The 26635-nt window shown below is 44.0% G+C and overlaps 1 protein-coding gene across 3 annotated transcripts in view; it reads left to right on the top strand.

Annotated features, from left to right (window-relative positions):
- Positions 1-26635, top strand: part of GALNT10 (polypeptide N-acetylgalactosaminyltransferase 10) — a 221563-nt gene that overhangs the window by 94210 nt on the left and 100718 nt on the right. For all 3 annotated transcript variants that reach the window (XM_042948517.1, XM_042948527.1, XM_042948533.1), the window contains one exon: positions 26160-26326. In XM_042948517.1, coding sequence (XP_042804451.1) covers positions 26160-26326 — 167 coding nt within the window. The remainder of the gene's footprint in view (positions 1-26159; positions 26327-26635) is intronic.

Genomic DNA, 26635 nt, shown 5'->3' with positions numbered 1-26635 from the left:
AAGGCCACAGGCGGCCAAGAAGCTGAGCCAGGTCTCAAGCTCAACCAAAAACTAGACTCTGGACCTGAGGATGTCCTGCCTCCCTAGGTGCCTTCAGTAGAGCTGTTGTGGTCGTGGTGATTTTCTGCTAGAGCGGTAGTGCCTAGAGTTGGTGTGCAGTACAATCACCTGGAAGGATGTTAGAGCCCAGGATTTTGAGCCTCACCCCCATATATCCTGATTCAATAGATGTGGGTCAGGACCCAAGAACTTGCATTATGAACAAGCCCCCATGTGATGCTGGTGCAGCTTATCTTGGGTCCACACTACCACCAAAGGTAGAATGGGAGTCTAGAATGGGAATTCAGATGGGAATTCTACAGGAAGGCGGTATTGAGTGGCACCAGAGCATAAAATGTGCTGCCCAGGAATTAAGAAAATAGAGCCCAGGAAAAGATCATAGCAGCTGACATTTACTAGGTGCTTACTGCATGCCAGGCATCATTCTTAGCCAGTGGTTCTCAGAGTGTGGTTCCCGGACCAGCAACGTCATGGGCACCTAGGAGCTTATGAGACACGCGGATTCACAGTTTCAGCCTAGATCTACTGCAGCAAAAGCTCTTGGGAGGCACCCAGCAATCCATGTTTTAACAAGCCCTCCAGGTGATTCTGTTGCAAAGCTTAAGTTTTAGAAGATATTCTAGGTACGTTAAGCGCTTACCTCACTCGGCCAAACCTTCCAAAAACCAACGACGTATGTACCTTTATTATCATCATTTTACAGGTAAGGAATTGAGGCACAAAAAGGTTAGGTAATTTGCATACGATGGCACAGCTGATTAGTGGAGCTGGAACTTGAAAGCAGGGAGTCTGACGTAGCATCTGTAATCCATAAGATCTTTGCACCTGTAAGAACACAGTTGGTAGAAAGCAGTACAGGCACACCTCAGAGATACTGCCGGCTGTGCTCCAGACCACCACAACAAAGTGAGTCAAATGAATTTTTTGGTTTCCTCATGCATACAAAAGTTGTGTTTACACTAAACTGTTTTCTGTTAAGTGTGCAATAGCATTGTGTCTAAAAACCAACGTACACACCTTAATTAAAAATATTGCTAAAAAGCGGGGCGCCTGGGTGGCTCAGTTGAATAGGTGTCTGACTTCGGTTCAGGTCATGATCTCGCGGGTTCATGGGTTCGAGCGCCTTGTTGGGCTCTGTGCTGACGGCTTGGAGCCTGGATCCTGCTTCCGATTCTGTGTCTCCCTCTCTCTCTTTCTGTATTTGCCCCTCTCCCGCTGGTACTCTGTCTCTCTCTCTCAAAAATAAGTAAACATTAAAACATATATGTTGCTAAAGATGCTAACCATCGTCTCGGCTTTCAGTGGTGGAGGGTCTGGCCTCAATGTGGATGGCTGCTGACAGATCAGGGTGGTGCTTATCGAAGACCGGGGTGGCTGTGGCAATTTCCTAAAAGAAAACAAGAAAGTTTGCTGCATTGATGAACTCTTCCTTGAAAGAAAGATTTCTCAGTAGCATGTGATGCTGTTCGATAGCATTTACCCACAAGAGAACTTCTTTTAAAACCAGAATCAGTCCTCACAAACCTCACCTCACTGCTTTATCGACTCCCGTTTACGTAATGTTCCAAATCCTTTGTTGTCATTTCAACAGTCTTCACACATCTTCACCAGGAGTAGATTCCATCTCAACAAACCATTGTCTTTGCTCATCCATAGGAAGCAAGTCCTCATCCATTTTGGTTTTATCATGAGACTGCAGCAATTCAGATATAATAACAAAAATGAAAACGTTTGAAATATTGTGAGAATTACCAGTATGTGGCCCACACATGAAGTGACCAAATACTGTTGGGAAAATGGCACCAACAGATTTGCTCAACACAGGGTCGCCACAGGCCTTCAATTTGTAAAAAACACAGTATCTACAGAACACAGTAAAGTGAAGTGACCTAAACTGAAGCAAGCCTGTAAGAAAGAATTAATCTTGGTGGCATGTTTGGGCTACTTACGAAATGCTTTCTGCCCTATTCCTATCTTTCAGTTCCCACAGCAGTGCTGTGAGATTGGCCTTATTATCATCTCTGCTTTGTAGATGAGGAAACCACACAGCTAGGAATCTGTACCCAAAAGGGGTGCTGTTTATCCAGGATGGGCCCCATTCATGGGACTTCTTGCTGTGAGGGCAGGGAGTGTGGGGCCTCAGAGCTCGGAGCACTTGTCCGTGGCATTTGCAATTTGTTTCGTGGTCTTTACTGTCAAGCCCAAGATTTTTCATCGAAGTCTGAGAATGTAGTTCAGATATCACTGATGTTGCTGGATACAGAGCTGTGACCTAACTCCGAGGGTCAGAAACTCAATTTATGTGTTTAGCCCCTTGCAGAGTTCAGAATTCTACACTAATTTCATCTTGCTGGCTCTACGAAAGAAGTTCATCTGGGGACATTATACCCTCACCTCAGCCGCTGTTCTGTGGCTCTGTGGGCTCTCAACTCTGGCTGTTTCTGGGGTGGTTTTAAAGATGTACAAGGGCCACGGTCCCACCCCAGACCACTGGAGTCTGAATCTCTGGGGGGTGGGGGTGGGGGGTCCATCTTGGGTCTCAGTATTTTCTGAAGCCTTGGGAAGCAATTCTCACTTACATAACCAGGGCTGAGAAGTACTGGTGTCAATCAAGGAATATTTTTATAATGAGAGGGAGAAGCTAGGTGTGGACACAGCTTTCATCTGTCCATTCATCTGTTGAGTCACTAAATATATATGAATGGGCTACGTGCCAAGCCCTGTGCTTGACATCAGGAACACAACAATAAATGAGCCATGATTGTTGCCTCGTGCAAGAGGTGGGGACAGATGGGCTAAGCAGGTCATTACACCGCAGATGAGAAGATCAGCAATAAGGGTAGACTCCGGGTGCTTTGGAACTCCCAAGGACACCCCCACCCAGCACCGGCCTTTGTGGGAAGACATTGCAAGTAGAAAAGTAGGCAAGAAGTGCACAGCCTTGGGCTTAAAAGTTTGAGTCTCTCAGCTGGATAGAGGCCCCCAGGTTGGGGCCTGGTCCCCATGTCTCCAGTGCACAACTCTTTCCCAACAGTTCAGAAAAAAGAAAGCTCTTCTTAATTTCGGAGTCCCGGGGCCCACAGACAAGTCTGTGGATAGAATTCAGGAGCCTCTAAAAATCTGGATGTGGAAAACACTGTGTTTTTCTTTTCACTAACCTCTAACTGAAACGTGGTGTTCCTTTCTGTTACGACTGTAGGCAACAAAGCACCTGTGAATTTGTCCCCAAAAGAAATCATTTACTTTTACATCACTTTATAGATATCTAGAAATGTAATGAATGCTCATCACTACTTTGAAGTGAAGGTAGTTTTTAGAACAGCCACTAGATCGTGTTGATTAATGTGTTAATAAGGAAACACTTTTATTACTATGTTTCAGATTTTTAAATTATTTTGATAACTGTATCCCAGTCCAGTTGATTTCCTTTATAACCTGATCTGCTTTATTTTATGCATTATACAAGCTGCTCTGAGAAGTGACCATAGGCTTCACCAGCTTGGCAGAGGGGTCCAGGGCATCAGTGAGGTGAGGAAGCACTGTTCTAGGTGGGTGTGAATTGAGCCAAAGGACGCCTCAGGCTCCTCTGTTCCCAGCCACCCCACCAGCATCTAAGTCACCATGAAGGATGTCACTAAATCCAGTGCTCCTGACACTCCCCGCCCCTCTCTCCTGACCCCCTGGCTTTTCAGAATCCCTAGGTGTGGAAGCGGACATTCCAGAAATGAGTTGACAGATGTCTTGAAGAGCTATTCCTTTTCTTCCTGGGCTGGGGAGGGGAGAGGACGGGGGGTGGATCTTTCCTGCAGACCTCGGAAATGTGTGAGATTAGAGCAGTGGAGACACTCCCTCCCTCTGGTTTCTTTGAGCTGAAACAACTCCATCAGGAGCTGAGGTAATGTTTGCCTTTTACTTCTTCCAACTGAATTTTGGCAACATCACATCAAGAACAGGATTGAGGGACTGTTTGTGCCAGCTGCATTTGCTTCCACCAGAAGCTGCACCAAGGACCATGGAGACCCAGAGAAGGGAAAGAGGGCAGTCTGACCCGACTTGCTGGGGCTTGTAAATGGGAGGTGGCCAACTGGCTCAGCGGGCCTGCCCTCTGTACCCCCTGCCGAGGGAGCAGGAACAGAGGATGGCTGGTGCGCTGGCCCGCTTCCCCTGCTCCCCAGGAGGCGGGTTGGGCCGCATGGCGACCGTCCATGGAGGCCCCTCCAGGACACAGAGCTGATGGCAACAGCCCCGACTGCTGAAGTGGCTGGGGTCCAAAGCTTCCTGTGCAAACTTCTCCTCTGAAAAAATGGTCATTTTCTCCCGTGCGAAGACCATCCATCTGAAAGCCGTCAGAGAACATTCATGGTAGGAGTGAAAACCATCTACACTCCGGACCTGCTTTACCCAGTCCCTTGGTTTAGCTTTCAGTAATGAATGAACCTGAATGGAATCTTTGTTGCAATAAAAGGCCCAAATCTACCAGATTCCTTTTTGTGAAATTAACTTGGTTGATTTATGGTATGGGCTGAATTTCCTCAAAAGAACTTAGAAGTTTATATTATTATAATAGGCCCGTGTTCTATTGATCGCCTTTACATCTCCAACAGGTTACAAAAGCAACAAGGGAGCCAATTACAGTCTATACATTTTGACACACATTTATTAAATATATACTCTGGAAAGAAAGACCGGTTGCCAACACAAGTTTAAATCAGCCACATTTATAGCACTAGTTGTAATGATAATAATAGGGCCCCAAATACGAATGTACACACAGACACACAAAAAATGCTATTTAGGGGCCAAGACAGAGTAACAGGACCCTCTCCTGCCTGAAATAACAGCAACTAAAGGCAAACCGTGTGAAGCAATGGTTTGTAAGACATTGGACATCAGTCAGTGACAGGCCGTAAATCTTAAGAGGTGGCAAACAAATGAGGTGAGCCCTACAGGTACACCAACTTTTGTCTCAAGAGAGTTTCCAGGCCATGGTATGGGGAGGGGAACCCAAGTGGAGCCCAGAGGACTTCCTGAGTTGAGGAGAAGAAGTCCAAGGAGACCAAAGAGGCCAGAGTTCACAGGCCCTTAATGAGGAATATTAATACTAATCAAAACCAACCCAGGGGCATCTGGGTGGCTCAGTCAGTTAAGCGTCCAACTCTTGGTTTTGGCTCAGGTCATGATCTCAGTTTGTGGGTTTGAACCCCATGTCGGCCTCCGTGCTGATGGTGTGGAGCCTGCTTGGGATTCTCTCTCTCTCTCTGCCCCTCTCCCAAGTGTGCTGCCTCTGTCTCTTTCAAAATAAAATAAATAAACTTAAAAAAAAAAAAGCCCAGAATTAACACAGATTTTAGAATTAGCAGAGGACACTAAAACATTTATTATTATTATATTCCATATGTTTCAAAAATTAAATAGACACATGGACAATTTAAAAAGACCCAAACTGAGCTTCTAGAAATGAAACCAACAAAGTCTGCAATGAAAAATACTGTATGGGATGAATGGCAGACTAGATATTGCGGGGGGGGGGGGGGGGGGGGGCGGGGGGGAGGGGTGAAGCTGAAGAGTAGGAAAATAAACTACTCAAAATACAGAGGAACAATTTTTCAAAATAAAAAGGGCATTGATGAACTGTGGGACAACGTTAAGCAATCAAATGTCCATGTAATTGGAGTCTTATGAAAGGGAAGAGAAAAATAATGGCCAAAAGTTTTCCAAGTTGAGTGACAGCTATAAAACCACAAATCTAAGAAGCACAATGAAACCCAATCTTAAGAAACAGGAGTAAAATGACACCACTGTATATCATCATCAAATTGCTACAAACCAGTGATGAAGACAAAGTTTTAGACTAGACAGAGAAATAAAACTGAAAGGACCAAAGACAAAAATGACAGAATTCTCAGTGGAAACGATAGAGGCAAGAGCATGGTGTAACAACATCTTTAAGGTATGAAAAGCAAAAACTCTACCAACCTAGAATTCTACACCCAGTGAAAGTATCTTTCAAAAATAAAGGCAAAATAGTGACTTGTCAGACACTGAAAGAATTTATCACAGCAGTTATGTACTATAAGGAATGTTAAAAGAAGTCCTTTAGGGGAAAAAAAATACGGTAACAGGTGGAAATAGGGATCTTCATTTACAAAGAATGAAGATCACTGGGAATAGTAACTATGTGGGTAGATTTACACTATTTCTTATTGTTTAAATCTTTTTACAAGATATCTGACAGAGTAACCAAAAATAATAGTAACATATTGTTGGGTTTTAAACCTATGTAAAGTTATACATGTATGCCAGCGTAGAGGTCAGAGAGGAGAGATGCTAATATACTACTATAAGATTTTCATGCTACTTGTGATGTGACATAGTATCATTTGAAGGTATACTGTTAAAATGTATCCTATAAATCGTGAAGCAAGCACTAAAAAGCAAAGCAACGAGTTACAGCAAATAAGCCAACAAGGGAGGTAAAATTGAATAATGGAAAATATTCAGTTAACCCAAAAGAAGGCAGAAAAAGAGAGAAAAGGGAACTGAGGTCAGAAAGGACAAATAGAAAGCAAATACCAAGATGATGGGCTTTAACCTAACCGTATCAATAATCACATTAAATGTAAATGCACTAATTGTTTCAGTTATAAGGCAGAACTCTCTGCCTTTTACCCAATTAGATAAAAAAACAAGATTCTACTCCATGCTGCTTGCAAGAAACACACTGTAAATATAAAGGTACAAATGACAGTAAAAAGATAGGGGAAATCTACCATGCTAACACTAATCAAAAGGAAGCTTTGGTGGCTGATTTAATGTCAGTTTAAGTAGAATTCAAAACAAAGAATATCAGGGATAAAGAAGGTAGTTTAATAATGTAATAAAGGGATCCTTCATTAAGAGAACATACCAACCGGGCACTGGGGTGTCTCAGTCGGTGAAGTGTCTGACTTTGGCTCAGGTCATGATCTCTCAGTTCCTGGGCTCGAGCCCCACATCAGCTCTGTGCTGACAGCTCAGAGCCTGGAGCCTGCTTCAGATTCTGTCTCCCTTTTCTCTGCCCCTCCCCCACTTGCTCTCATGCATGCTCACTCTCTCTCTCTCTCTCTCTCTCTCTCTCTCAAAAATAAATAAACATTTAAAAAAAAGGAGTGAGAGAGAATATAGCAACCCTAAATATTTATGTACCTCGTAAGAGAGCTTCAAAATACATGAAGCAAAAACTCATGGAACTGCAAAGAGAGATAGACATAGCCACAACTATGAGATTTAACACTTTTCTCTCAAAAATTGGTAGAACAAGTAGAACCAGCAAGGATATAGTAGACTTTAACAGCGTCATCAACCCCATGACCCAGTTAACATTTATAGAACATTCTACCCGATAACAGCAGAGTGTACATGCTTTTCAAGTACATGCAGAGCATTTACCAAGATTGATCATATTCTGGGTTGGAAAACAAGTCTCCATAAATTTAAAAGGATTCAAGTAATACAAAGTATGTTTTCTGACCACAGTGGAATTAAATTTAGAAACCAATAACAGAACAGTCTCTTAACATTTCCAAATGTTTGGAAACTATAACTCACTTATGAATAACAGATGGGTCAAAGAAGAAATCAAAAGGAAAATTAGAAAACGTTTTGAACTGGGGCGCCTAGGTGGCTCAGTCCGTTGGGCATCCGACTTCGAATTCAGGTCGTGATCTCACGGTTCGTGAGTTGGAGCCCCGCGTCCGGCTCTATGCTGATAGCTCAGAGCCTGGAGCCTGCTTTGTATTCTGTCTCCCTCTTTCTCTGCCCCTCCTCCACTCATGCTCTGTCTCTTTCTCAAAAATAAATAAACATTTAAAAAAAATGTTTTGAACTGAATGGTAATGAAAACAACATATCAGAATTTGTGGGATGTCACTAAAGCAGTACTTACAGGGAAATTTGTAGCATTAAATGCTTATATTAGAAAAGAAAAATGGTGTCAAATTGACAACACCAGCTTCTACTTTAAGAAACCAAAAAAATAAGAACAAGTTAATCCAAAATAAACAGAAGAAAGGAAATTTTAAAAAGATCAAAGCAGAGATCAATGAAGTAGAAAAGAGAAAAACAATAGGAAAAAAATCAATGAAACCAAAAGCTGACACTTTGAGATGGTCAATTAAATGGATTAACTTCTTACCAGCCTGATGAGAAAGAGAAGACGCAAATTACCAATGTCAGGAATGAGGTGATGTAACTATAGATTCTATAATGATTAGGAGAATAGTAAAGGAATATCCTGAACAACTTTATGCCTGTAAATTCAGCAACTTATTTGAAATGATAAATTCCTTGGAAGTTCACTCAAAAAGGAAATAATTAACCAAAATAGTCCTATATATATTAAAGAAATTGATATTATAGTTAAGAACCTCCCCACAAAGAAAACTTTAAGCCCAGATGGGTTCATTGGTGAATTCCACAAAGTAGAATTTAAGAAATAATACAAACAACTCTTCTACACCAACTCTTCCAAAAAATTAAAGAGAGTGGAGTACTTTCCAACTCATTGTGAACTCAGCATTACCCTGATACTAAAACAAGGCGAAGATATTGCGAGAAAATTACATTATCGACCAGCGTCCCTCATGAACAGATTGGACAGGTGCTGTTATTGTTATTGTCATTACTCACCTTTTTTTCAGATCAGCAAATAGAAGAATCAAAATGGGGGAGGGAAAGGGATCTGGGGCAAAAGTCACACAGGTACACCCTGAGTTCTAACTAGAGTTTAGTTGGAAATGGATTTGTTGTCGTGGTTTGCTAACCACTGCAGTATCCAAAACGCCCAGAAAAAGAGGTAGGGAATCAGGAAGAGGAAAAGCCCTGAGGGGGAAATGGCCCCATGGGCCCAGGAGAGCTGGCAATGCTGAGGTCCTATTCAAGGACAACCACCTCCCCCCCCTTGATAGTGTGGCCTTGCTGATGCTGAGGGTTTGAGAACCAGGAAAGCCTGATCTTTATTGGTACTCCGAGAATCTTCTCAAATGGTGATGTAAACCTGAGCAAGAAAGGCCAGGGATGTAACCTGCCCCCTGCATGACCATGTCATGGATGTACCCAGAGCTAATTAAATCAGGAACCTAATCTAAAGTCACTGGGCTTCTTTCCCACTCCTCCACTCCGAGTCTGTAGCCCACCTAAAATACAGCTAGCCCCTACTCATTTATACGAAAACAATCAAGTGTCAGTCCCTGCCTTAAGGAAATCTCAAGCCTGTTAGTCACTGTTAACTGTCTCTGTGAGTCATTCATTCATTCATTCATTCATTCATTCAGCAAATATTTATCATGTGCCTACCATGTGTGCTTATTGTATAGGCTAGTCCCTGGGGAAACAGCAATGAACAAAATAGCCAAAATTTCCTTTTTTCCTGGTGTTTACATTCTACTGGGTGGAGGAGGTCATAAATAAATGCATTATTTTTTCAGATGGTGATAAATGATATAAGAAACATAAACAGAGTGAGGGGTGGAGAAAGTAATAGGAATGGAATGGATTTTTATTTCCCTGCTGGTGGGAGGCCTCTCTAATGAGATGACATATGAACAGAGATATGAAGAAGTGTGAGGTCTATCTAGCAGGGCAGTTAACTGGGGGAAGAGGCCTGCAGGCAGAAGAAACAATACGTGCAAAGGCCCCAGGGCCATCATGCTTGCCTTATGGAGCCCAGTGAGCCAGGAGGAAAGTGATGAGAAGCAAGCCTGGAGAGATGTCAGGGCCATGGTGGGACTTTGGCTTTGACCAAAGGGAGTAAAACGGGAAACTCTGGAGAGTTTTGAGCACTGAGCGACATAGTCTGATTTTCATTTTCAAAGGATCACTTCAGTTGCTATGTTAAGAATAGACTGTAGGCGGCCAAGAGTGGAGCAGGGAAGCCAGTTAGGAGTTTATTACAGCCAGGCGGGCAGAGAAGAGGGACAATGACTCAGACCACCGTGGCAGAGAAGGAGCAGAGAAGCAGTGGCCACGTTCTAGAAATATTTTGAAGGTGGAGATGATGGGATTTACTTATAGACAATATGGATATGGAAAAAAAAAAAAAAAAAAAAGAGCAAGAGAGAGAAGAGACTGAGACAATGAGAGGTTTTTGGCCAGAGCAACTGTGAAGAAGATGGAGTTGCCATTTGCAGGAACAAAGGCTTGGAGAAGAGCAGATTTGGGGAAAATCAAGATTTCTATTTCAGCCAAGTTTAAGACATTCTTGAACATCCAAGTGACGAGGTCAAGTAGGCAGTTTAATAAACGGTGCCATTTATGTTGTGAAAAATGGGAATGGTGATGGGATCCTTTTTGAGTTGCTGTGTTTCTATTGTGGTTTTAATTAACTTGCTTTCCTTGAATAGCAAGAAGTGTTTGAGGCGTAATGGATAGTAAATCTAAAAATGATCCAAGATCGGCTGTGGTCTGCGGTGTGGTGTGTGGGATGACGGAGTTTGTGCGCACGTTCGGGTCACGGCAGGAGCCGTGCCCACCCCCACCCACCGTCGGCAATGGGAATGACTGGCTGGAGTCCGCACCCACCCCTCTCCCACCCGCCACGGTGCGGAGAGGTTTGTCAGACCCTCTGTAGAACAGTGACAGGCTTGGAAGACATATTTAGTAAGTATTAGCAGTTTTTACCCTTTTTATCATGATTCGTGTGCTGGAGTGAGCTTGCTTGGCACTTCTATAATGGAGTACTTCAGTATAAGATGAGCACCCCCGAGATGCTCAGGCCGGGAGGGGTGAAGCCTCCCTAGTTTGGCAGCTGTTAGCAGGGCGGTTGTGTAGGTAGGGGCAGGAGGGCGGAGAGAAGGGCTGTCGCCTGAGTGATTTGTGAGCTGGGAAAGGAAAAAGTCCAGATTTCCTTGGGAGCATCACTGATTTTTCAGGAGGCTCAAATCAGTTCTCCTCTGAAATTAAACGACTCTCTTCTGAACAGACAACAGTGATTGACCCATCGGACCTAATATCGGAATTTAAAGGTCCTCATGAGCCTTACAATAAAATGGCAGCCAACAAAATCTCTCCAATTGACTTCTTTTCTGTAATTTTAAAAGCGGATTTCAGTGAATTCAGCCCTTGGGTTGAAATTACGGAGATAAATGGCTTGTAAGCAAAAATGGCTGTGTGTCAAAACGGGCATATATATCCCCTACAATTTATGCTAGGCAAAAACCACTTGACATCCCCATGAGCTGATGTGTGGTTTGTGTTCTTTTATCATTTCTGCAGACAAATGCATTTTCTAAGTCTTCTAGAAATGGATGCTGTGTTCTCCATGAGTAATAACAGTGTCTCCCATTTATCAAGTGCTTGTGTGCCAAGCATGGGGCTGAGCACTTTACCAGCCTGCCTCGATTTACTTCTTCCCACTTTGAGGTTTTGTGTGATCATATTTTTTTTCCTTTAGGTTTCAACATTGTCTTCTCGTTTACAAAAACACTGTTACAACTCTTTGTAACTCCAGCCTCTCTGAAATTGTTTGTATCTAACGGGGATCACTAGCTCCATTTTCCAGACGCACAAACTAAACCTCAGCTGAGCTCAGCCAGTAGAAAGCAGAGAAGACTCAAACCTGGATCCAAGCACATGCTCTTTCTGCTGCTTCACACACAGCAGACTGAGACCTATTCCTCACAGAGAAGGAGGGAGACAGTTTTTAAATTCGAATCTTTTGTGCGTCAAGGTTCTTGGGCCAGGCATAGCGAGCAGGATTGGCTAGATAAATATAAATAGACACAAGCAGAAGACTACTCAGGTTGCATTTCACTCACCGTGCTGAAGGTAATACATGTTTGTCCGGAGCAGACAAATAACACTCAATAAAAGTGGTTACAGAGATGAGTTTGATTTCGAAGTGGTGTTGGCCTTGAAAGGGTTTAAGGAAAAGGAGAAAGATGACTGTAAGATAAGGGTGATTATCTGTTCTCTGCCTTCATTAAGGTGGCATCCCAGGCAGCGTGGGGGTGAGACAAGTGGAGCAGGTCTCTGGGGAGCCGTGTTGCATAGATAAGGACATCGTTCACCCCTGACTGTAAACCTCGGGGGTGGGGGGGAATAAATCAATTGTCCCCCCCCCCCCCAATCACCCACCTCCAATCCTAAATCTGCCCAGGTAGTGAAAGCTAACAGTTTAGCCCTCTTGTAGTTTTTTTTTTCTTTGTTTATGGAACATATATAGACATATGAAGGGGTTTGTTTTTGGTTTGGTTTTGTTTTTACAAAAATCTGGTGGTACTATACATATTTTATTCTACAAGTAGCTTTTTAAAATAAGTTTATTTATTTATTTTTAGAGAGAGAGAGTGAGGTAGAGAGAGAATGAGCGGGAAAGGGACAGAGAGAGAGGGAGAGAGCATCCCAAGCAGGCTCTGCACTGTCAGCCCAGAGCCAGATGTGGGGCTCGAACTCACAAACCATGAGATCATGACCCGAGCTGTAGTCAAGAGTCAGATGCTTAACCCATTGAGCCACCCAGGCACCCCTCTACAAGTAGCAGCATTTTTTACTTATTATATTGCAGTCATGTTTCCAAGACATTTCTTTTTTTTTAATTTTATTTTTTAAATTTACATCCAATCTAGTTAGTATATAGTGCGACAATGATTTGGGGAGTAGATTCCTTAATGCCCCTTACCCATTTAGCCCATCCCCCCTCCTACAATCCCCTCGGTAACCTTCTGTTTGTTCTCCATATTTAAGATTTCCAAGACATTTCTAACAGCTGTGTAATATTCCATAAGAACTTAACCTACTCAGCCCTTGTTCTGTCGATGGGCATACCAATGGTTTTCAGTTCTCTGTTCCTGGACACAGAGTGGCAGCAACCTCCTTGAACACATGTCTTTACAATTTTGTTTTTTCTTTTTTCCTCTTTCATGAATCAAGAATCTTGATAATTAAAGCCCATTTCCTCTTAACGATGTTTGCCTGGCAATTGGCATTTAACTGAGATCTGAAGTGTGGTCCTTCTGGTGGTTATTTCATGCCGATCGTTCCGGGCACCTTGACATGCCATGTTGATTAGCCAGAGTTCCTCCTTCCTGCTGTCAGCCTGTGTTTAAAGCTTGAGCACATGGAATACCTTGCGTGTTACATCTGTGGGAGGACCACCTTTTATCATGTGGGACAGCCATGTGAAGAAACTGTTGGATTTCGCTGTGTGCTTTAAAAAAATTTTTTGCATTGTTTTTACAACTGTGTTAAAACTAGATACGGTCTGAACGAAGGGCTTTCCAAAATGTGAGTTCAGAAGGGAAGGAAAAGAGAGCACAAACCAAGATCCCTTAAGTACTGCTTGTATCTGAAGTCTGGTGTGGGTTAGGGGGTGGAACAGTGGTGACGAACGGATGGCGCATAATTAATCATAACAAGCCTTTGTGATCCTCTGCGCTGTCCACTGAGAAGACGGAAGAGCCGGTAGGTGCTTCTGGGTTTAGCAAAGTCTTCCCTGAATGGAAAGGGACCTTCGTCAAGATGTCAGCCTTGGCACATGTTGTCACACTAATCTTCTGGCTCCTCTGATTCCAGCCAGGCTGTTGAAGAGAAAGCCAGCACCTGACCCATCCCCCAGAGAGGTGTACAGAAGGGCTGGGAGCCAAGCCCCAGCTGAGGAGAGAAGGTTTGCTGAAGGGATGTGTCATAGAGGCCCCAGATCTGCATCTGGAGGGAGGATAGGGGGGCAGGAGCTTTTCACACTCTGCCCACTAAAACCCAGTTTCTTCCTTTTGTTCCAGAGCCTGGAGCTATTTATAACTTCTTCTTAACTTCTTGGTAGCTCCAGAGCCCATTGGACATAGTCTTGCTGAGGATGTTTTATTATAAGGGACTATCCTTTATGCAAAACAGAGAGGGAAGGACAGCAGAATACTGAAACCATTTGCTGGAAAATGACCTACACTGTGGCCTCTTGATGATGGAAACTCACATTTATGAGCCAGATGCTGTATTCACCTAAGGTATCTCTTTCCTTCCTTGTGACAGCCTCAGGAGGACGGAATCATATCCCCATTTCACCCAAGTGGAAACTGAGACTTAGGGAGGCTGTGACTTCCCCAAGGTGACCCAGTGCTAAATGTGGGACTTGGATCCAGATCTCTAGCCCACCCCACTTCCCTCCCCACACCTGCAGTTGCCACTTGGGGCAGTACTCTTTCTCAAGGCCCGCTCTTTGAGATATGGGTATGTCATCTCACTCTGTGCCTTTAGGAAGGTATCTCCCCATTCTGGGCCTCCGTTTCCTCATCTGTAAAATAAGGAATGCAAACAAGGTGACCTTCGGGCCCTTCCAGCCTTCCTAATTCAGTGATTCTCATTGGCTTTCCACGTGGAAGCTACGCATGTGGCCTGGAAACAGTAGTGGGCCTTCTTCCTCAACCCAAAGAGATCCTGGCTTCTGCCACCCCCAAGACACACAAACCCAACTCCCCAAGGCCCATCTGGTCAGTGGAAAGCTTGAAATTATCATCTGTTTGGCGGAGGAGGGCGTGTTGATTCAGTTCCCATGAGAAAGTGCTAAAACGGTGCACCCATTTCTAGAAAGAAGGTTGTTTATCTAAGAGTACAAACACTGGGAGCTTTCAAACAACAGAGTCACTCCACAAGGACTTTTTCAAACGATCATTCCCTTAAAACACACACACACACACGCGCACACACACACACCACCACCACCACCACCACCACTCACCCTTCTATTTACTGAAGAACAATTTGCTATAGTGTAGAGAGCACAGTGGTGGTGGAACACCATGAGCTTCAGGTGACTGCTTATGATGCCATGGTGGCTCAGTCGGCATGGTGTCGATAGAGCATCGCTGATCACATGAAACAATACGGTGTGCCCCAACAGCCTCACCTGTCCGTGACCTGGAAGTCCAGATTTCCATATTAGTGTTATTTCTAGAGTTTAGAAATCTTAATTCCTTAAGAACCCATTCTTTTCAAAATAATAAAGAGGAAATAAGAACACTTCACTCAGCTCAAGTACAACTTTTGGATGCTTGTTTTTGTTTTTCTTTCCCGAGAATGGACTTAGGAATAGGATGGACTCCTTGGCCGCAAAGTTACTTTAACCAATGGGCCAGTCCCCTGCAAGGAGGCAGAGGCATTAAAGGAAAAGGGGAATGTAGCCAGTTGGAATGTGGGGAAAGCCAGCAAGGCTCTCCAGGAGGGGGAGGTGGAACCATGGCATAGCCAGGGCTCCCAGTGTCTGAAATGGGAAGATCTTTCCACATCCAAACACTAGATTGTCTTATGACACCCTCACCCATAGACATTTCTGGATCCCATCATTACAAGGCTTTAGCTCTTCTCTGTATAGTTCTGTGTCAGCTTTCTTCATTAACTCTTAGACTCCCTTTCCATACATCAAGGTGTATCTCCAAGAAAGAGAAAGAGAATTTGGCCTGGTGCCCCCCATTTAGGCACATTTCTTGCTAGGCTGTTGACCACTGGCAAGTTGATGGGTTGACTGCCCTTGGGCCAGGGCTCTGCTCCTGCCCCAGGCACCATGATGTCCAGGGAAGGTGTGGTCATGGGACCCACTCAGGACTCCTTTCTTAGCCTTCCTCAGGCATGGCCAAGGCAGGCACCATGATTGACCATCAGCACAGATGTTTCTTTTCAGACCAAGATGGCACTTGATGCACCCTTGTGTTTACAGAGCACCAAGATGTTCCTATCCTGTTCACTTCTCAGCTCATACCAGTAAGTCCGTTTTTAAAAAGGAGGAAACTGAGGCTTACAGAGGTCTGGTAACTTGCCCAAGGTTATGCAACTAATAGTTTGTCTTTTTGGCTCCACATCCATACAAACTACTTCTGATAAATGTGAACAAACGTTGAACAGATATCAGCAAGCTTATTGAAAGCATCCACATTCCTACCAGTGGTAGTTTATATGCTGAAGTTCATCATAACCCTCAGAGACCCACATCTCTAGGCTGTGTGGTCCAGCCGCCCACAGACCCGCCAAGCCCACAGGCAGCACTTGGAACATGACGGCAGACATCAGCTCCTTGAAACTGTGTATGATTCAGATTTATTCTTTACATCCAGAGTTTCCAAAGGCTTTCTTTTTTGTATTTTAACTAAAGAGCCAGCGCCAGATCCCATTCCAACATCCACTGGCCTTGTGGTCTGGGATCTCCATGCAACCTCTGTAAGCCTCACCTCCTTACTTGGAAAACAGAAGGGTTGGAGTAGGCCCTTCCAACTCCAGTTCAACCCAGCAACCATTAATCACCTGCTCTCTGTTGGCAAGGCGCAGAGCTGGACGTGAGGGTACACCACTCCTAATGCCCTCATGCTTTGTCTTTCTTGGCTGTTTTCGTTCTGCTCTCACTTCACAGCCACATGCAGGGAGGTAGGAAAAATTATCATAATTTATTACTGCTTATTTATTTGCCTCCCATTCAACACTATCCCCTTAGGGATAATCACTTGTTCCTCACTAGGGTAATCCCCAGGGCTTAGCAGAGTGTCTGTCACATAGCAGGGGCTCAGTAAACATTTCTTGAATGCATGCATGGTTGAGGGAGTGAGCAAATGAGAATGTTTTGAGCCATGAGTTGGCTACAGTGTGGGGTACCAAGAATAGGACTCATGTCTACAAGAGCAAAACTCTAATTTAATTAAGCCTTACTAAAGCCCTATGTCTTTCTCTGGAATATCCATCCCTGATTCCAAGAGAATTGAAATCAGGAGCATTCTCTTTGCTGTGACTTTTCTTCCACATTTATCCACCTCCAAGGACAGAGGTAACTACTTCCTCCATGTGGCTGTTTTTAATGTGCAGTCTCGCCTAGTTGTAACAGTCTCATGGTATTACCATCCCCATGTGATAGATAAGAAACTGAGGCTGAGTGAGGATAGAAAACTACCCTCTGCCAGCTGTATAGTGGCAGAGTCAGGACTTGAACCCAGATCTAGACCACTTTTTCTCCCTTAGGCATGTACAACATCAGGTTTATTCAACTGACTTGTATTTCAGTTTGGTCTGTGGATGGTGTCCTGTGCGAGGGAATTAAATGTCTTTCATAATTCCCTTCAAAATGATTGGATTGGTCTATTCAAAGTTGACTTGGAGAGAAGATTTTTGAAATGCTTCTCTTTGATTTTGACTTATTTTCTTTTATATTCTAGTGCTCCAGCATTAAACCCTGAGGGTGCATCTTGAGAGCCAGTATATTAGATTTGTCTTTGTGCCCCAAGAGTTCAGAATCCTTTAGGGAGTATTAAATTGGGGGTTGCCCAGTCACAGATGGGCTCAGCTATCTCCCGGTGGTCCCAATGCCTCCCACCCTCTCCACAGCCCTCAGCCCAGGCCCTTTCTCCCAGTCAGTGATGAGCAGTGATGAATTCTGCAGCGGGAGACAGAAGCTGCCCCCTACAGATCAGAGGTAACTCCTGGGGAACCATTTATACCTCTGTCCGTCACAAACCATCGTTAAGTCCAAAACAGATTCATTTGACCGAAAGGGCCTAGAGTTAAAACAGCAAGGATTCTTTTAGTGACGAGTGACAGAGACCCAACTCAGACTTAAGAAAATGTATTGACTCACGTAACTAGAAAGACCAGGAGCAGAGCTTGGCTTCATCTCTAGCTGGATCCGAATCCCTAAATGATGCCAGTAGGAACCTCTCTCCAACTCTTGGCTGTTTTCCATTCTGTTGAATTCAGTTTAAGACAGGGAACACACATGGTGGCCCCAGGCAGACCAGATTTATATCCTCCCGTGTTCAGTTTCAGCAAAAAAGAGCCTCTCTCTCTCTCCTGGTTATCTCAGCAAAGATCTACTCTGATTTATAGGTGCCCTGTTCCTGAACTGTCACTGTGGTTGGGAAGATGCAGTGTTCTGATTGGCTAAGCCAGACTCCCTCGCCCAGCCTCAAGGCAAGGCAAGGACCTCCCCCTGAACCCTGTAGAGTTGAGAGGTGGAAGATTCCTCAAGGAAAAATAGGATGCTACTACCAAAGAAGGAGAAAGAATACAGAGCAGGCACCTAGGTCTTGCCCACTGCATCTATGCAGTTTCCTATTGGCATGAGGGGGACCTGAGGTCCAGCAAGAAGAGGGGGCTTGGATTGTTGCATGCAGAGCAGACATTAGAAGCCAGGGCATCAGACTCCTACTCCCTCAATTTTTGTCTTTTGTGTCTTCATTCTTCTTTTGGCTTGTATAATTAATATCATTGCTACATTATCTGTGTAAAAAAACTAATATGTGTAAAGGGCAGATGGGTTTAAATCAGGCTCTAGCCCTTACTGGCTGTTTGACCTTAGGCAAGTTACTTGGTTTCTCTGTGTCTGGTTTCCTCCTCTTTATAAGGGAGTAATGATAGTCTCTACCTTGAAAGAGCATTGTGACAATTAAATAAAATTACTTTCTGCATATAAAGTGCTTAGAACATTGCCTGGCATAATGGAAATCCTTAATAGATATTTTCTGTTATCATCATTATCATCTTCCACTTTATTTTTAACTGCTTATCAGTATTCCATAGTTTGAAGTATTCACCGTTTATTTAATCTTTCCCTCTAGATGGACTGTCACTTTGTTTCTCTTCTTTTCACGTTTCAGAGTGGGTCAGGGAGCACCCCAGGCCATGCCCCTTTGTCCTTCTGCTGTGCACGTGTAACTAAACTTTGCCCTGTTGGGTTGGGACCTCATCGGATTGTGAACCAAGTGGTGATGGACGTGCCTGTGCAAGGGATGGACTGTTTTTCACTCGATTTGGTTAAAGGTCTGAAACTCCACAGTGCCCCTTTTATGGTGCCATTGGGGGCCAGAAATATTGAGGCAAGGGGCATCAAGATTGATGTGCTGGAAGTTCCATGATGTCACTGCTTTGACCCCCTACAAGGGCACTACTCTGCTCTTTTCTGCCCCTAGAGGGGCTCTTCCAAGAACCTCAGAGGCCACGCTGCACTGGGAGCCCACAGAGACTTGGACGCTATCAAATGGGTTTGCCATGTGCCGTGTCATAGGAACAAATACACGTTCAGAGAAGAGCGCAAAGGAAGACATTCCCTAAATGTTTAGCAGAGGTCAGCCCCAGGTGTTAGGGTGTTCCTGTGGTTACCAGTTGGTTGTTAGCCTTTCTGTGTTTTTTAGACTTTTATCCTTATCACTTTTGTCATCAAGAAAAACATTGTGGTATGTTTTTACTCAAGTATAATTAACATACAACGTTACATTAGTTTCAGGTGTACAATATAATGATTTTAACAATTCTCTACATAACCCAGTGCTCATAAGTGTACTCTTAATCCCCTTTACCTATTTCACCCATCCCCCACCCACCTCCTCCCTGGTAACCACCGATCTGTTCTCTGTAGTTAAAGAATCTATTCTTTTGTTTGTTTCTTTTTATCTTTGTTCATTTGTTTTGCTTCTTAAATTCCACACTGAGTGACGTCGTATGGTATCTGTCTTTCTTGAGTGCTTTCACTTAGCATCATACCCTCTAGCTCCATCCCTGTCATTGCAAATGGCAAGATTTAATTCTTTGTTATGGCTGAGTAATATTCCATTGTCTATCCATGGGCACTTGGACTGCTTCCATGTTTGACTATTGTAAATAATGCTGCAGTAAACATAGGGGTGCATGTATCTCTTTGAATTAGATTTTGTTTTCTTTGGGGAAATAGTAGTGGAATTACTGGATCATATGGTATTTCTATTTTTAATTTTTTGAGGAACCTCCATACTATTTTCCAAGTGGCTGCATCAGTTTGCATTCCTACCAGCAGTGCACAAGTGTTCCTTTTTCTCCACATCCTCACCAGCCCTTATTTCTTATGTTTTCTTTTAGCCATTCAGTAATCATCAGGGAAACACAAATTAAAACCACAATGAGAAATCACGTGACACCTGTCACAACAGCTAAAAGAAGCATTATTTTATATACATACTATCTAGGGGCGTCTGGGTGGCTCAGTCAGTTAAGCGTCTACATTGGCTCAGGTCTCGATCTCACAGTTTGTGAGTTCGAGCCCACGTTGGTCTCTGTGCTGACAGCTCAGAGCCTAGAGCCTGCTTCGGATTCTGTGTCTCCCTCTCTCTCTGCCCCTCCCCTGCTTGTGCTTTGTCTCTCTCTCTCTCTCTCTCTCTCTCTCTCTCTCTCTCTCTCTCAAAAATAAATAAACATTTAAAAAATTAAGTAAATAAATAAATGCTATCTAGATATGAGTCCTGGATCCAAGTCACTTACCAGTCTGGGCCCTGTTTTCCTTATGTGGAAAATGGGATCAGCACTGTGGTTCGTCACCCTTCCTGGCGTTGGTACCCCCAGATATGCTATATATCTAGCATATAGATTAGAGGAGAGAGAAGAAACAGTGCTCTGTAAACCATCAGGCACAATGAACTGGGGGGAGGCAGAGTTGTTATTGTGTGGTCATAGCCCAGCCCAGCCTCCTTGCACTGGGAGCAGTGCCCTAGTTTCCCTTCCCAAAGACCACATTCTCTGGCTGCTCTCTGAAGGAACTTGGCAAAGGGATGCTTCGTGTTTATCACGCACCAAAGAACTGGGCACACCCCATCACCCAGTGTTGAACCCTCAAGACACAACATGCAGACAGGTCTTAAAGAGGGCTGCTAAGACAGGGGTGTCACTGGGGACGGGGTGGCCTTCTCTTTCCTCCCCACCATCCGCAGGCCTCCTCTTGCTGCTGTGATCTGAGGCCTGATAAGAAGAGGAGAGAAGGGGCTCTTTGCATGAACTCCCAACAGGAAGGTGGCTGTTGGGTAGGTCTGTGGAACCAAGTTTCTCGCTGGATACTGGAGAGATTCATTCCAGCATGTCACACACTTTTTTATTTTTTACCCATATATATTTTTTATTAATTTGTTTTATTTTTTATTTTTTTAAACTTACATACAAATTAGTTAGCATATGGTGCAACAATGATTTCAGGAGTAGATTCCTTAATGCCCCTTAACCCATTTAGCCCATCCCCCCTCCTACCACCCCTCCGTAACCCTCAGTTTGTTCTTCATATTTATGAGTCTCTTCTGTTTTGTCTCCCTCCCTGTTTTTATATTATTTTTGTTTCCCTTCCCTTATGTTCATCTGTTTTGTCTCTTAAAGTCCTCATATGAGTGAAGTCATATGATATTTGTCTTTCTCTGACTAATTTCACGTAGCATCACACCCTCCAGTTCCATCCATGTAGTTGCAAATGACAAGATTTTTTGATTGCCAAGTAATACTCCATTGTATATATATATCCCACATCTTCTTTATCCATTCATCCATCGATGGACATTTGGGCTGGTTCCATACTTTGGCTATTGTTGGTAGTGCTGCTATAAACATGGGGGTGCATGTGTCCCTTCGAAACAGCACACCTGTATCCCGTGGATAGATGGCTAATAGTGCAATTGCTGGGTTGTAGGGTAGTTCCATTTTTAGTTTTTTGAGGAACCTCCACACTGTTTTCCAGAGTGGCTGCACCAGCTTGCATTCCCACACACAATTTTTTTATTTAAACAAAGAGCCTCTACTAAGCTGGAACCAAACTAATGACTAGTGCCCATGGCAAAAGTCAAGTGTCGTTGGGTGTTTATTTAGTCACTAAATGAGTGGATGGATAGAGGAGGGAGAAAAAGAGTAGCCCCCAGGCCCCTAACAAAGGTGCATGTTCCAGGCTATGATCTAAGCTGAGCCTTTCATTTGAGTTCTGAATATTCTTTAGTTCCATATTAAATTAAATTAGAAATAAATTTAGTCAATCGTAGCATTACCTACTGCCCTTAATATATGCTGGTGTTTGTGTGTCTACTGGCAGGCTGTGGGGCCCAGCCTGGGATTTGAGAGAGCCAGGACTCTCTACAGGGTAATAGCTCTATTGTGTTTCACCCCGTGGACTCCAGGCAACTTATTACCACCAACCGCCCCCAACCCTGCTTCAATCCAACAAGCCTCCTGTGAAATTGGATGGAAGGCAGGAACTTTTGTAGCAAACTAGATATCGTCTGTCTTTTCTTGGCCACAGAGGACCCAGCCGAGTTGAGGGAAAGGGATTTTTAAGAAGAGGTGCTTTATTTGTGAAAGCCAACGAAATGAAGTTAGAGACTGCTCCCAGAGAAAGCTGGCTGACATAACCAAAGGGATTAGAGGTGGGGGAAGGGCCCAAGGGGAGCTGCGTGAGGCCTGGATAAAAACAACCCAGCCAGATGGAGGAGCAAGATGGCATGTGAAGGAAGTCCCGAGGTCCCAAGGGGAAAGAGACCGACTTGTCCAGCAGAACTGGACCGGCAGAATTGGGGGGGGGGGGGGGGGGTCCTGTCCACACAGCTGGAACTGACCTCACTGCCAGACACCAGGGGTTCATTCCTACTCTCCCCCGCCCAGCTTCCCTTGGTGCCTCCAGCAAAGGCAGAATCTGAAACTAAGGGGACTGTGACCCTGACCCATTTTCCCCCTAACATTTCTTTCTGAAATTTATCAAACCTACAGAAAAGCTCTGAAAGACTTGCACGTTGAGCGCTCATGTGCACCATCTGGATTCTGCAGTTAGTATTCCTCTACTGACTTTATCATATATCTGGCCATCCCTCTCTCCATCCGTCAATCAATTTTCCTTTTTGAGATGTTTCAAAGTAAGTTAGAGAGACCCAGGTGCCTTTGGACAGTTGATTACAGTGGCATAGGAAAGGAGACATTCTGTTGTTATGTTTCTTGCCCCAGTTGTCACATATTTTCTCCAAAAAACTTCTTACCAACCTTGTGGAGCTCCCTCTTTTACTTCTGGGCTATCAACTTTAAAGGTCTCCAGGGGTCCTGGAGGCAATCCAAGGGACTGACGCAGCTCTGGTGTAAGGTTGTGGGGAGTAGCAGGAGCTGAGGGGGCCCTGGGAGCACCTGCCCCATAGAGAGGGGTGTCCACTGTCAACTCCAGCCCACTGCTGCCACATGAGACTCATGAGGATTTTTTGTGAGATCTTCTACATTTTAAGTGTTTCCAAATAATGTTTACAGACTGGGTATCAAAGATGACTCTTGTGTATGAGTTTTCTGTAGTTGTCATGGCAGATTACCATAAACGTAGGAGTTTAAACAACACAAAGTTATTCTTACAGTTCTGCAAGTCCGAAGTCCAACATAGGGCTCCTTGGGTGAAAATCAAAGTGGTGGCCAGGATGCATTCCCTCCTGGGGGTTCTGGGGGAATCTTGCTTATCTGGGTTGTTGACAGACTTTAGTTGTGAAGAGTGAACCCTGTTATCTTGCTGGCTATCAGCTGAGGAATGTTTCCACCTTCTAAAGGCTGCTCACCTTCCGTAGCTTATGAGCCCCTCCTTCAGTCTTCAAAGCCAGCAGTGGTGAATTGAGTCCTTCTCACAGTTCCATTCTTTGCCCCATCCTTCTCATCTCTCCAACCCAACCAGAAAGGTTCTCTACCTTTAAGGACACTCGTGGTTACATTGGACCCCCTTGGGTAATCCAGGGTCCTCAAAGTCATCTCAAGGTTCTTAACCTTAACCACATCTGCAAAGTCCCTTTTGCCACATAAGGTAATATATTCATAGTAGACATTTCTCCAAAGAAGGTAAACAAATGGCCAAGTAAGTATATGAAAATATACTCAACACCATTAGTCATTAGGAAAATGCAAATCAAACCAAAATAAGATAACACTTCACACCCATGAGGATGGCTATAATCAAAAAGATGGACAATAACAAAAGTGGAGAAATTGTAACCCTCATAGGTTGCTGGTGGGAATGTAAAATGTTCTTGCCACTTTGGAAAACATTTTGGCAGTTCCTTGAAGAGTTCAACGTGGAGTTACCTTATGGCCCAGCAATTCTACTCCTTGGTATATACCCAAGAGGCCTGAAAACATGTCTACACAAAAACTTGTACATGAATGTTCATGCCAGTGTTATTCATATAGCCAAATATCAGTCAACTCAAATTTCAATCAGTTGATGAATACATAGATGAAATATGGTATATCCATGCAGTGAAATGTTATTCAGCCATAAAAAGAATGAAGTATCAATCCATGCTAAACATGGATGAACCTTGAAGACATGTTCAGAGAAAGAAGCCAGGCACAAAAGACGACATAATATATGATTCTATTTGCATAAAATGTCCAGGATAGGAAAACCCATGGAAACAGAAAACAAACTAGTGGTTACTAAGCCTGAGGGGAGGGGAGAATGGTTAGTGACTGCTAATGAATATGAAGTTTATTTTGGGGGTGATAGAAATGTTCTGGAATTAGATAGTGGTGATGGTTGTACAACTTGGTGAAGTATGTTAAAAAGTACTGAATTAGACACTTCAAAAGGGTGAATTTTATGTTGAGTTTTATGGTATGTGAATTATATCTCAATTAAAAAGGAGATTCAATATATAAGATTAAGCTTAAGTAAAACTGCATAGTCTTGTATATTAAATATAAAACTTTAGCATGAACTCATGATGAATCTACTAAGATATATTTTTGACTCTGACCAGTGTAAAGGTGTAGAAACCATAACCAACCTAGTAGTTAATGAAGGCCCTTAGTGTCCGTATTGCAGGATCCAAATGGTGATATCGATGATAATCAGGAGCCAGGGTTCCTTGGCAGAATGACTGATCCAGGTGAGGGCAGAAAATGTACAAGTTAAGCCTGGAGCATCTTTTATAATCTTTTATCAGAAAGCAAGGAAGTTATCAGTACTCTGGGGTCATATCCAAAGGACTAGGAGCCAACTTGAGGAGACTCTCTTGGGCTAATGATGGTTTTATTTGGGAACCATAAAGAATAATATTTGCAGTGAACTGAAACATATTATGTTAACATTTATGACCTCCTAATGAAAACAGATAATTGGCTGTCTTTGGAAGATGCTGGGGAGTCGAGTCATTCTAAAAACTGATAATCAAGAATGTATCATGTCTTTCATGTACTTCGGGGTAAACAAATTGTTGATGTGGTCATTTTTCTTCACTGTAGTATCCCTGCTAGAAAATCAAGAATGATAGAATAAGAGTATCACCATTTTAAAAACCTCCAGTGAAATGAAGGATTTAGACATTGGTCATCGGTGGCCACCAACATCACAAAAGGAAAGATAACTGGACAGTATGTTTTTCCTTTGGGATGCTCACACCACTAGGGAGAGGTTGCCAGAATATCTCATCAAAGTAGGTCACGTCTCTAGATCTAACCACCAACGTACTGGAACCAAGGAAGAGTGGACAGAGGAACGTGTTCAGAGACACCACAGCAACCCAAGCAGCAAAATGCAGACTGTAGGAAATCCAGTAGGGCAAAGGACCCAGTTTCTTCAACAAGTACATTGTAAAGAAAAAAAGAGACTTAGAAGACACATCAGCTAAAGGCATCATGTGGGCCTGGTCGTGATCCTGATTTAAGTAACTGTAAAAAGACATAAGAAGAGCAGGGAAACTTGAGCACCAACTAGATATTTGATGATACTAAGGAACAGTGTTGATTCTTTGGGGGTGTTACAGTGATATTAAAGGCCCACAGGGCACGGCCTCCCACCCCAAGCTTACCATGTGCCTGGTGGAGAGCAGAGGAGAAAATGTGCAAGCAGAGCCCAGGGAGGGAGAGCAGAGGGGACCGAGCCAGTGAAGCGGAGTCCGTTCTTCCAAACTCATGGCTAAATGGTTTCTGCTCCACTGGTGAGGAATGTGTAAGGGGTAGGGAGAGAGGCCAGAGTTGGACTGAAGCTCTGTCTTCCACTGGGAATCCTGAGGATGGGTAGCCACCTTCCTGTGGCTGTTGAGGCTTAAACAAGTTAGCACATGGAGAGCGCCAGACCCCATGTTGCTCCCTCAGCACTGGCTGGCTTTGGTTTGTAACTGCTCTCCTACAGAGTCAGGGGGCTCTTGCATACATATACCTGTGTACCGTGTGTGCAGGAACTGGAGGCCAGGCTTCGGGATGCTAGGTGGAAGGAGGTTCTGAAGTGACTGAGGTATTCCTGGCTCTCACTCATTCCCTAAAGGCTGGAAAGGAGTGGGCTTTGCAGTTAGCCAATTGTTGAGTTCTGTTGGCGAGAGGAGAGCTGAACCTGACCTTTCCTTGTCCCCTGTGTCTCCCTCTAGCTGCAACAGCAAGCGCTACCTGGAGACACTCCCCAACACCAGCATCATCATCCCCTTCCACAACGAGGGCTGGTCCTCCCTCCTCCGCACCGTCCACAGCGTGCTGAACCGCTCGCCCCCGGAGCTGATCGCCGAGATCGTGCTGGTTGATGACTTCAGTGATCGAGGTAGGGCCCACCCCACCCATCTTCCTGCCCCCCACACTCCATCGAGTGACTGGCCAAAGGGGTGGCCGGTTTTCTTCTTCAGCAGCAGGAATGTCTGGGCCACCGTTCACTGATGCTTGCTCTGTGCCCGGCCATGACCGTGGCCCTGTATACAGTATCTCACAACAGAAGTAGGTTCTGTTTTTATCCTGTTTGTAACAATGTAGAAGTGTACTGGAGTGCAAATACCAGAAAACTTGATAAACTTAGGCACAAAAGGGGTTCATTCATTCACTAATTTCATAATAAGACCCAGAATTGGTACAGCTG

Source organism: Panthera leo, chromosome A1 (genome assembly GCF_018350215.1).
Source record: "Panthera leo isolate Ple1 chromosome A1, P.leo_Ple1_pat1.1, whole genome shotgun sequence".
NCBI classification, from domain to species: Eukaryota; Metazoa; Chordata; class Mammalia; order Carnivora; family Felidae; genus Panthera; species Panthera leo.
This window is presented reverse-complemented; position numbering and strand designations above follow the sequence as displayed.